The sequence below is a fragment of the Ctenocephalides felis genome, unplaced genomic scaffold, assembly GCF_003426905.1.
Source record: "Ctenocephalides felis isolate EL2017-DRISC unplaced genomic scaffold, ASM342690v1 CF-g0.4_SCAFFOLD_01492, whole genome shotgun sequence".
Lineage (NCBI taxonomy): Eukaryota > Metazoa > Arthropoda > Insecta > Siphonaptera > Pulicidae > Ctenocephalides > Ctenocephalides felis.
The window spans coordinates 46,172,077-46,185,168 of NW_020537646.1; the positions used below are offsets into that span (position 1 = coordinate 46,172,077).

The following is a 13,092-nucleotide window of genomic DNA, read 5'->3' on the forward strand; positions in this document are numbered from 1 at the left end:
TTGAATAACGTATTTGAACATTATTGAAGTCCAAAGACCATTTTTAAATAAAAAATGTAATAAATAAAAAATTTGTATATAAAATGTAATTTATTTTTCTACTAAGTAATAACATATGATATTATTTATTTTAAAACACTGTATTTAATGTAAATGATTATAATATCAAATGTAATAAATAGATGATGATAGAATATTTTGAATTAATAACTTCTTCCAAATAATGTATAAGCATTTGGCTTGTTGCTACATTTGGGGTTGATGCATTTGTCATCAGGGGTAATTTTGGCAGGTTGTTCAAAAGGTATGCACAATGATTTAGCGCCCATTGATGGAGCATTAGTTTCAGTGTCATCATCCCTGGCACTATCAGCTTTGATTTTATCTTCACATGGAATACTACCACAAAATGGTGCAAGTATTATGTTCTTCCTTTCCAGTTCTTCCAAGAATTTACTCCATTCACGGCAAACTACCTTATGTTCATTCAATTCCTTTGTAGCCTTTTCCAACATGCTGTTGTGAATAACTTCTAACAATTCTTTTATATTTTTAATAGCTTCCTTCTGAGAAAATGTAATTTTTTCTCCAGTGTCTCTTCTAACCACAACCACTTGTTCATTCTTGATATCTTTTGGACCAAGCTCAACCCTAAGCGGAACACCTTTAAGTTCCCAATGGTTGAATTTCCAGCCAGGGCTATAATTCATTCTGTAATCACCTTCAGCTCTAACTTTAGCATCATTCAAATTTTGTTCCAAGCAACTACAACTTTTCAATAAATTATCTTTATCCTCTTCACTTGTACTAGCTGTAATTCCACAAGGAACTATTATTGCCTGCAAACTTGCTACATGAGGTGGAAGAACCAGGCCTTGATTATCTGCATGAACCATTATCATGACACCAATTGTTCTTGTTGTTAAACCCCATGAATTTTGAAAAACGTATTTCTTTTCTTGTGTCTCAGGATCCTCATATACAATATCAAACATTTTAGAAAAGTTTTGACCCAAGTGGTGGCTTGTAGCACCTTGAATAGCCCTCCCACTTGCACTTATAAATGCTTCCACAGTAGTTGTATAGTCTCCACCTGCAAATTTTTCCTTTTCCGTTTTACGACCTTTAACTACTGGTATTGCTAAAAGTTCAGAATAAACACGAGCATAAATATCCAGAATTTGTAATACTTCTTTATCTGCATCATCTTTTGATGCATAGGCTGTGTGACCTTCCTGCCACAGAAATTCTCTGGTTCTCAAGAAGGGCTGTGGATGTTTAAATTCCCATCGTACGATATTGTTCCACTGATTCAATTTTACTGGTAAATCCCTGTAAGACTGAATCCATTTTGCAAAAGCTGGATACATAACAGTTTCTGAAGTTGGTCGAATGGCTACAGGCTCTGCCAAATCTGAATCTCCAGATTTAGTTACCCAAGCCACTTCGGGTGCAAAATCAGCCACATGCTCCTTCTCTTTTTCTAGTACACTTTTAGAGACAAATATTGGAAAATAACAATTTTTTACTCCTAGCTTTTTTATTTCTCCATCTAGAAAATCTTTGATCATATCCCAAATTGCATAAGACCATGGTCGTAGAATATAACAACCAGAGACATCATAATATTCAATCATTTCACCTTTAGTTATAATTTGTGAATACCATCCTGGTAAATCAGTTTCTTTTTGAGCCTCTAGGCCTAAACGTGTTTGTTTTTTCACATTTGATTGCTTTTCATTTGTCTTTTTGTTTGATTCTTTTGGCTCTGATTTATTATCTTTCTTGTTGGTCTTTGCTGCTGATTTTTCAGGCTTATTCTGGCTCTTAGCTTGTTTAGGAGCTTTAACAACAGATAAGTCATTAATACTCGGAGGGTCTATGGAAGCTTCAAAATTTATAGCAGAACTTGGCTCTGCACCAGCCACTGTTTGGGATTTCTCTGCTGCAGGTTCTTTTGATTTCTTTGGGGCTTTAGATTTTGCTGGCTTTACCACTGCAGCAACAGGTTCCTTGCTATGGCCATCAGGAATATAAAACAATACAATTGCTTGCTCCTTGCAAGTAAATTCATTTGCAGGCGCATAAGGTACATCTACTCTAAAGAAACCTCTTCTTTGTAATTGTATTATATCACCAGCCTTGAGATTTCTTAATTCTGGGTCTCCTATCATTTCAACTTCTTTTCGGGTATTTTGATTAATGTATTGCTTGAAGTCTTCATCTTTTCCAAGCAAAGGTTTGCTTATTATATGCTCAAAGTAAACACAGCATGTTTTTGTGAATGGGGCATTTACTGTGTCACACAACCAAGTTAACTTCAAAGTTTTCTTAAAATCTTTATTATCAAGATTAGGTGTTACATCAATAGATAAAATTTTTCCATTGCTGTCTTTATTAATTTTATCAACTAAAAGATTACCCCAGTTTATAAATGTGGCATTCTCACCTTCTTTAAGTAGTTCAGCATCTACACGGTCTATTAAAATCTTTGAACCCGTCCATACAATTTTAGTACCGATTGCTGGGTCTTTTGGATGGACATTCACAGTTTGAGATACATCGCTTGTAATATTTTTTACATTAACAGGAACTGTATCCATTTCCAAAGCAGTGTATCGTGGTGCTATAGGATCTATAACTTTTTTATTAACAGCCCATATTTTATCCCATTCCATAAAGACAACATTTCGACTAGAACCTTGAGAAATAATGAACTGTTTTAAGCCCTCAACAGTCATTCCTCTGCGAAGAACACCTCGGACAGTAGGAAATCTGGCATCATCCCAGCCATCAACTAAACCCTGCTCTACAAACCATGTAAGTTTACGTTTGGATAAAACTGTATTAGTCATGCTCAATCTTGAGTATTCCCAAATGTGGGGCCTTCTCAAACCCAAAGCCTCTATAAACCAATAAAATTGCTCATCTCTATCATGATATTCCATGGTTCTCAATGTGTGTGTCACGCCTTCAATAGCATCTACTATTGGGCATGCAAAATCATATGTTGGATAAACTTTGTACTTTGTTCCTGTGCGCGGATGAGGTTCATTTTTGCACCTGTATATTGTTGGATCTCTGAGACAGCCATTTGCAGAAGACATATCTATTTTAGCACGCACACAACATTTTTGGCCATATTCAGTACCATTAATCATTTCAGACCACATCTTCATATTTTTATCTATACTATTATTTCTATTTGCAGATTCAACTTTTTCTTCTCGTTCAGCCTTCATTTTTTCTGGTTCTGTATCATCTACATAAGCCTTTTCAGATTTAATAAGTTGTTCACAGTATTGTAGCATCAAATCAAAATATTGCGAGGTGTGCGTGAACAAATCTGGTTTAATTTGTAACATTTCCAAATCCTCTAAAATAACTTTCTCAAAGTGAACGTTTTCTTTGGCGGGATTGGTATCATCAAATCTCATTATTAATTTTCCTTGGAAAGCTTGTTGATAATATTGATTGAGCAAGGCTGCTTTTGCATGACCGATGTGGAGATAGCCTGAAGCTTCTGGGGGAAATCGAACCACGACTTTACCCATTTCGGCACCAGGTAAATCCACAAACTTACCTTCTTGTTGAACTGTATCATTACTTTGATTTTTAGTATTTTTTGAAGCTTTTGAATCAACCTCATTGCTCACAAATGACATAGCATATTTCACACAGTCTTGAGCTTTTATTAAATTGAACCATCTGGTAATATTATCGGGTACAGGCTTTTTAGATACTGACTGCCACTCATCGCGCAAGCAGGAAAAAACAACCAAATCAGCTATTGTGAGTTTGTTAGCTACAAGATAAGTAACAGATGTCAACGTCTTGTCTAAATATTGCAAGTTGTTAGTTAAATCATCCTTCAACGTTAAAGCAAATGTCAAAAAATGATCTGTTTGTGCATACTCAACAGCTGTTCGGCCGTACAGTTCGTATTGTGGAGCCGCGGTGGCTAGGGCTCTGCAAGCATCGTTGTCAGTATGAATATCTAAAATTGCGTTATTAATTGTCAATTTATAATTCTTTCCCCAATCAATTTCCACCGGATGGGTTCCTTTAATTAAATCTATAACTGCCAATACGGATATTGGCGGACTGCTCTTAGAACATTCAAGTTTTAAAGTCATTTTATTCACAATAAATATTTATAAATACAACGATAAGCTAAATTCTGCTATTAAAACTACACGCACACGAAACTTGCGTGGCGAACATACGATGTAAAAATAGGTTTTATAGGTTAAAATCGGTATGTGCATATGATAGTAGCGCCAACTATAGTAAAATTTTCAAACAATAGAAATAACTAAAAATAAAATCACTGGTGACTTCTGTCCATACAATAGCATTAGTTATAAATTTTTGCATTATCGTCTTTATTTTAAATAATAGCTCCATAATCATAGGTATAAGCAGAGAATAATCCATATTGTTTGGCTTTTAGATAATATATAACAAATATAATATATAGAAATAAAATAATGGGCTGAGCACTGAGCACATGGAGCACATTCTGAGCACCAAGCAACCATCAAGCAACTAACTCATATAAATAAGCATATAATAAGCCTAAACTATGAACTAACTAATCTTGCCAAGATAGTGGTGCTTCAAAAAAGTAAATAGGTGCTGATGCATATAAGGCATGATCTCATAGATGAAAGAAGAGAATAGTGTGGCCTAACCCTCATTAAAGATATTTCTGATTGTCCATTTGCTCTTGTCGAAATTTCTTGCGTGAGCAAGCATTTCTTCATAATTAAGTAGCATTTTTAACTTCCCAAAATTGATTGTTTTGCATATCTTTACGTTTAAGCATATCTTAGAAAAAAATGATATGTGTATATGTATGTGCATGGATACAATTTTTCATTTTTTCATCCACGTTTTCGGGCGCACATATCAACCGATTTTAATGGTTCAAAAAACATTCCACTCCTATTGAGTGATGTGCTGATTAGTTTTTGACACTTTTAGCTCTTTCTCAGAAACGGCTGGGCCTATCTTTGCCAAAAGCTAATCACCACGTTTTTTATCATCACAAATTGAATGTTTTTTATTTTTATTCAAATCGGATGCTCTGTTCTCTCAAAAACTCAATTTACACTTTCTGCATTCTTTGCTGTAAATCTCCGAAACGGCTGGACCAAAACTTATTGGACCTAAAATATTTCAAATCGGTCGATTCGTGCTTCCGAAAACGTGGACGAAAAATTTGTATCCATACGTATGCACACACACACACATCATACATATATCCAGTTTTTCTAAGGTTTGCCAAAATGTAATTTCGATTTTTGGACGATTACAATAACTTTTGTAATTTTCGATTTTTGGACGATTACAATAACTTACTCTACGGGAAGTTAAAAAACAAACTTTGCTAGCATAACTACTACTAAAAAAGGTTAAATAATGGTTAAATAGCATTATTTTTTTGATTTCAAGTTACTCGACAATCTGTTGGTTTGAACCTATTTAGGAAAAATATGCGTTACAGGTTGTCACGAGTCGCAAATGAGCATTTGCCCTAATAATAACTTATATTTAAATATGTTCATTCATATTTTATTGTTCATGTCAACTGATGACAACATCAGCGATTTCTTTTATCTCTGCGAAAAAGAAATTTTGATCTTATGTGAAATGTATGTCTCTAATGCTAATAACATGTCTTTTTATTATTAACATGTTTGATAGACAAATATTTTATCGATAATATAATAATAAAAAAAATAAAGTACATCGATACAATTTAAATTCATATTTTATCAATAATGTTTATATTTTTTTCATATTTACAAATATCTAATAAATTATTATGAATGAGAGAAAAAACATGGTACTTTCGAAGAAGTATTGATGTTAGAAAAATAAATATTTTTATCAATTATACATACACATACAAGCCAAAACTTACACATTCGTATATGACATAAATATATCCATTTGTTGCAAAATGTAAAATTATTTATACTCGTAATATATGATGTTTAGTCGAATGCCACACGAAGTTGTGTCGATCATTTCGCCTGTTTTCGCTCTTTCGCGCTGGCATTTCACAGATGGAACGAGCGAGTTCACCAGTATGACATACGCAGCGATCGAGCGCCAGCGTTCATGTGAATAAAACCACCGGCCATGTTGCATTTAATCATAAGGAACGGTTTTAGTGAATGAAATAAGTTTTCAGCATTAGTTGTGTTTTAAATGTGTTAAAAAGGATTTTTAGTGATTTAAATTGTGTGCAGTGATATTTTTACCACACATAATGAATTGGGGAACCGAATTATGGGTAAGAGAATATAGAATATGAAATATTATTTGTTGCACCTGACTCGCCCTTCAGCCGTATCGAGTCTATTGTTAGCAGTTGTCAAACTACTGTATACAGTTTATTTATTTACTTGTTTTTCGTGTTTTGAGCGATATTAAGTTATATTTTTGGTTTTACATGCAAATGCTGTACATATCATAAAACAACTTATTTAATTGTTTACATTAATAATTATTATAAAATTATATTTATTTGTATTTGTGATTTTTTGCTTATATCGCAATTTATTCTACGAAAACAAACTAATATATTCATATAATATCATGCTGAAACTGTTTCAATTCAACTTTCTTTCTTGATTCATCATTTCATGCTACAATATCTTTGTATCAGATTATTAAATATTCGACATTTTTTGTCGCAAGGTATTGCATGTGTTTGAAAATACCTGTTTTCTCTAAGGTGGATTCAGCAAAATTCCGTATTTATAAACCGTATTTGAAACATTTCTATAAATACATTGACTTATTTTTGATAGTAAATTCTTTTCATGAAGTAAAAATTAGATAAGCAAAATGAATGAAGAATTTTCTGAAAATATTTCAGAAAAGAAATATTTTCATCGTTGTCATATATATTACATTAGGCAATTAAATAGATTGAGCTTTTGGAATATGATGAAAAATGTATACATTTTTGATAGACAAAACTAATTTAACAATGAACTAGTGGGGTGCATGGCATTGTACCTGAAGGCAAATTCCTCGAACTTCCCGTACCGTAATCAAAAATCTTGGTACGGAACCCAAAAAAATTATACAAAATGTGTACACATTATTAAAATCTCTATAAAATATCTGCCTATGTCCAATAAACATTTTTGACCGCCAAATGACATTTTTTTAACTTATTTTTATTGGAGTCCATAACCGCTGGACCTGCCTTCCCGAAAATTTAATCAGTTTTTCATCTTATCAATATGTACAAGTAAAATGTTTTTTAAATTATTAAAATCGGACGCTCCGTTCTCTTAAAAACTCAGTTACCGTTTTTGCCACTTTTTGCCCCGTATCTTCGGAACGGCTAGACCTGTCTTGCCAAAAACTAATCAGCACGTCTTCTTATCAATACGAATTGGATTGGATTATTCAAATCGGTTGATCGGTGTTCTCGAAATCGTCGACGAAAATTTGTATCCTCACACACACACATACATCAATTTTTTTAAGGTATGCCTAAATATTCAGAACCCTTTAAAACGTAAATATAAATATAAATATAAAAGATATATAAAAAAAAATATTTTTGATTTTTTTTGCGATTACTATAACTTACCCTTCGGAAAGTTAAAAATTTAATATTTTTAATTTTGAAAAATTATTACAAATTTCATTTAATGGTTTGTTTGACCAGTGTACAAAAATTACTGTTATATATATTAATATTCTTATCATATCATATTACTCAAATATATATTAACTTTACTTAATTTAAGTCATCGGTATGGATAATGAGCATAATTTAATTTTTTTGTTTTGATAAAATTCCAATCAATTACTATTGATATTTTTATTCCAATATTAAAAGCATCTGATTGGCCCCATGCATTTTATTCTTTTATCATATGTTGTTTTTAAAACATATAAAATGATTGAATAAGAAAATAATTTAAAATTCCTGAAGTTCAAATAAATAATAAAAATCAATTAAACGTATTTGATAATTTAAAACACGTATGTTGAAAAAATTCAATTTATAGAGATTCTAAATATTTATTACAATATGGAATATAATATTAATACATAAGTATGCACGCTTAAATGTCTTCTATTTCTTCAGAAATGATAAGAAATTGAGATATTTTACTAGGAAAATGATTGAGTAAATCTGTTATAAATTGTGTTAAATCTCTATAAAACTAATGTAGAGCAGAGTAATCAAGACATCCTTGTTTCGCTTCAACTTGCATAATTAATACTGTATGCAAATATAGATGTCAACAAACTTTGTGAGAAAAGATGATCATTAATTATTCTACTAATTGGACTTCGTTTTTAATAATTGCACTTTGTATACCTTTGTGTATTTTTGTTAACAATAATCTTGAAATATATATAGTACTTCAATTAAATTATGGTCATACTTGCGAAGGAGAAGTCTGTAGTCAGAAAATATGAATCGTTAACTTTATTGAATGACTTAATTTTTTAAATTGCTCTCTTGATATTTCTAATCACTCTTCATCGTTTGACATAGCAATCGTCAGTTGCATTTAGTTTTTGTTAAAGATGGTTTCTTAATAAAAAGTTTTACAAGTTTTATTTTATTTTGATTAATTAGATTGTTTACAGACGTAATGACATAAGGACCTAACAAAACCCCCTTCTCTCACCACTCTATTAAAAAAAATGTTGCACCTCCTTCAATTTTTTTCATCAATTTTATTTCATAAATACTCAACTGACAATATAAAACCACAAATTAATATGCAATATTATGCAGAAAACTATAGATCTTATATGTAATATAAGGTCTATGATGAAAACTAATTATTTTTTTGCTTTTTTATATCCTTTGAAAAAATTTGGTTTATTTTTGAAAATAGAATTTTGGAAACAGATGAACGCGTCTCCCCTCAAGTTGTCAAAATACTTTCCAATTATTTTTGGCAAAAATATTACATTTATCACAAGAAGTTGTTTGAAAGATCGTTAATTAATATTACAGCTACAATTATCTGATTCCCACAATTGCAAATACTTTTCAAATAATAGTGTATTATAAAATACCAAATTTTAAATGAATTACTAAGGTTCGAACGATGTTATTAATTTGCTGTATGATTTATTTAATAAGATCGATCAAGTCGTTTCAATAAAAAGTTTTACCGCAATTTAAAAAAATAAAAAAATCATATTTCCTGATTTTCCTGAAATCTACAAGCTACCTGTTTCCTTTTAGTAATAATATTACGTTTATCACGTAAAAGCTTTTCAAAAGATAGTTAATTTCTATTACAGCTGCAATTAGCTGATTTCCAAAATGCAAATACTTTTTAAATTATAGTGTACCCAAATCATACTTGTTTATCTATGAGTGTACCTATTATAAGACAGAGAATTCTAAATAATTTTCTAAGGTTCGACCGATATTATTAATTTGCTGCATGATTTATTTTCATGGGGTCTTTTGAATGAAGTCCTTTATTTATTGAGTTTTCAGTTCGATAGATTTCATCTGACTTAAAATTAGTGAACCTTGCGAAAGTTCCGTCCTAATTATAATTTGGTTATCGAATAGTTTCTGTTACGTGATTATAGATTTTAGCACCCTACATTCGTATTCGTGAATACACATTTAAAATATACTATAACATTTTAAGTATGTTGTTTCCATAAAAAACAATTTTTTTTCTTACATGTAATATTTTTTTATTTATTTAGTAATTTTTACAACTTTAGGAAACAAAAAGTAACTTTAACTAGTGGAGTATATGGCATCGTGCCTTAAGGCAAATTGCTGGGACTTTCCGTACCGTAACGAAATGTTCGAGAAATATTAAATGTTTTCAAATAGATATTGTAACATTGATTAATATTTATAAGAAATATATAATCTGAATTGCAAAGTTGAAATTATTTGTTTAAAGTATATTAGAATTTTAGTCAGAATTAAAAATGAAATCTGAACAATTTTCGATATACAAAAAAACATTTTTTGAAAAAAGAATTGAAACCAAAATTCTTTTCCAAAAGCAATTATTTTGTTAAAACAAGCAGAAAGTTCTTTTTGAAATCATTCAAATCTGACGCTTAGTTCTCTCAAAAACTGGCATTGTTGCACAATTAGTTCGGTATCTTCAAAACGGTTGAACCTGCCTTTGCTTAAAACTAATCACCTCTTCTCCCAATCATTACAAAATTGAATGGTTTTTAGATAATTTAAATGATACTCCGTTCTCTCAAAAACTCGAGCATTTTCTCTGCACTCTTTGCTCCGTATCTCCGTAACGGCTGGACCTGCCTTTTTCAAAATTAATCAGCACATCTCCCTATCAATAGGAATCGAATGTTTTTTGAACCATTCAAATCGGTTGATCCGTGCGTCCGAAATAATTCGGACATACAAAACACATACACACACACATTGTGTTTTCTGAGGTATGCTAAAATGTTCAGAAACCTTCAAAACGTGGAGAAATGCAAAAATTTTCATTTTCGATTTTTGGCCCATTATGTACTATAATTACCCTACGGGAAGTTAAAAATACAAAATCATCTTACCTTTGTTGGAGATAATACGTGTAATATTATAGCACTAAAATTATTATTGCTAGTGTACAACTTCATAAAAATATATGGAAAAATCAATCATTTTTTTAAATTAGTTTTTGATTTAAGTATTATCAAGTGCTTGTATTCAAATCAACAATTCATTAAAAAATATTTTTTCTCTTTTCTCACATTCGACGTTTCTTCACATGAGTTTTTTTCAACTAGGTTTGCAGAAAATAATACTACAAATGTCAATACATTTTCTAATTGACAATAAAAGATAATTAGTGAATTTTTACTTTGTTCCTTTCCCTCAATGTGACTGCAGTTCCGATTCACTCTATTTGTTCTTGACCTTGTTTTTGTCACTATAATTCAATTATAGTATAAACTAGACAAATTCAGTGACGTACTTTACACAAGTTGTGAGATTTATATTGCAGAATATTTAACTATGTTCAATGAGAAAATAGTTTTGTTTCTAGATAAGATATTAATTCAATAAAGTTGATAATTGGAACGATAACGTTACCTGTCACACCGGTTTCTTCGTCGAACGGTATGCTGGCACACAACATGAATACCTCAAATTATAGATATTGTGTGTTAAATCTTCAAATTTGATATTGATTATAGAGTCATGTCCTTATTTTTATTAATTTATTCTTTATTGATATTATGATAATAAAAACCATAACATGAATAGATAATATAGAATATCGTATATTATAATTATTGTAAAAACTAAAGTTTTTTAAGTTTTAAAGAAGAAATGAAGTTAGTTACTTCTTTTATTTTCTTCTTCCACTCGCAATATTAATCCATTTTTCAAGGCCTGCCAAAATGAACAGAAAGTATTAAAACGTGAAAGATATAGATAGAATTCGTTTACTTTTGTACAATTTTAATAACTTACTTTTTATTATGGGATTTTACTCTCAAGTATGAGGTTAAATGAAACACTGGAAAGGTAATCTTTGAAAACAATTGATGTATTTATATGGGTGTGTGTGTAGTATGTAATGTATCATATACATGTATAATATTATTTATATATATATATATATATATATGTTTGATTTAAGGGAAAGGTCCCTGAAGGTTCGAGTCCTTCATACCAATAAATGTTTTCCAAAATTCTTATAAGATTCACGTAAAGAATTTATAACAATTCTCACCTCAACTATTACAACAATTTCGTTGATTAATATTGGATCTTTATGGTATTTTGTGCGATGTTAAAATTACAATAACAAAAATATATTATAAATATCGGACTGGAACTTTTGATCTTTATGCTGTGTTAAGTGATATTAAATTTTTTACACAATCTAATATTTGTACCATCAATACAATTTTTTTTTAGTCTATTACTACAACAGATCATTTTGACAGTATATAGTCTGTATAAAAAATATATACAGATTGAACTAATGACAAAAAAAATAAATGAATTAAATAAGGTATTGAACGATACCAATTTTTACATGAAGACCAAAGAGCATAAATTATTTATATTTTTCTGTACAATTGTTCTTACTTTTTTTCAAATTATACTAAGTCAAATATTATTTATTACCTTATGTTAAATCAAAATCACAAAATTATTTGATATTTATTATTAAAGCGAGGATACTAACTTTGGAACTACAGAGAAAGAAGAATAATACATATATGTATATGTTCTTTATTAATTGAGTCCTGATGGTCTTTTAATATCATAATAAAAGCCGTCTAACATATATCATTTACTTTGTCTACATTATGCGGGCAATGATAAAAACTGGGATCGACATTATATGCTATCAAAAATCTGAAATAATTTCAATTTGTAAAATGAAACTTTTTTAACTTTCCGTAGGGTAAGTTATAGTAATCGCAAAAAATCGAATATGAAAATTTTATATATCTTTACGTTTCAAAGGTTTCTGAATATTTTGGCATACCTCATAATCAGAAAAATTGATGTATGTGCGTGTGTGTATGTGTATGTGTGTGTGTGCGCGCGCGGATACAAATTTTCGTCGTTGATTTCGGGAACACCGATCAACCGATTTGAATAATTAAAAAAACATTCAATTCGTATTGATAAGGAGACGTGTTGATTAATTTTTGGCAAAGGCAGGTCTAGCCGTTCCAAAGATACGGGGCAAAAAGTGCCAAAAACAGAAACTTAGTTTTTAAGAGAACGAAGCGATTGCTTTGAAAAAATGTTCAAAAATTCCAAAATATTTCAAAATACATATAAAAAAAACATTTTTTTCAAGTTTTTTCTTTTTCAAAAAAGTCATTTTTTTCAAAAATTTTAATTTTCTCAAATAATTAAAAATCTTATTTTTTGAAATCTAAAAATGTTAATCTTTTTTCAAAAATTTAATTTTTGGTACGGGAAGTTCCAGCAATTTGCCACGACCATTTGGCACGATGCCATACACCACTAGTCAAATGTTTATCAAAAACGTATGCTGCACTATTGCCTAATAAGTGTTTTCATGAATATACTACTTGGTCTGGATTTAATTATGTATGTGT

At 30.3% G+C, this 13,092-nt stretch overlaps 3 protein-coding genes across 6 annotated transcripts in view; 2 read left to right on the forward strand and 1 right to left on the reverse strand.

The window, feature by feature from the left end:
* The window catches only part of LOC113371478 (protein ECT2-like), a 365,352-nt gene that overhangs the window by 63,307 nt on the left and 288,953 nt on the right, over positions 1–13,092 (forward strand). The window lies entirely within an intron of this gene.
* Positions 143–4,213, reverse strand: LOC113371477 (bifunctional glutamate/proline--tRNA ligase-like). Its single transcript, XM_026612100.1, has one exon. It carries the CDS (start codon positions 4,134–4,136, stop codon positions 204–206), a length of 3,933 nt encoding a protein of 1,310 aa, XP_026467885.1. The 5' UTR covers positions 4,137–4,213; the 3' UTR covers positions 143–203.
* Positions 6,059–13,092, forward strand: part of LOC113371479 (formin-binding protein 1-like) — an 80,124-nt gene continuing 73,090 nt past the window's right edge. For all 4 annotated transcript variants that reach the window (XM_026612104.1, XM_026612102.1, XM_026612106.1 and 1 more), the window contains exon 1: positions 6,059–6,304. In XM_026612104.1, coding sequence (XP_026467889.1) covers positions 6,281–6,304 — 24 coding nt within the window. In that variant the 5' untranslated portion in view covers positions 6,059–6,280. The remainder of the gene's footprint in view (positions 6,305–13,092) is intronic.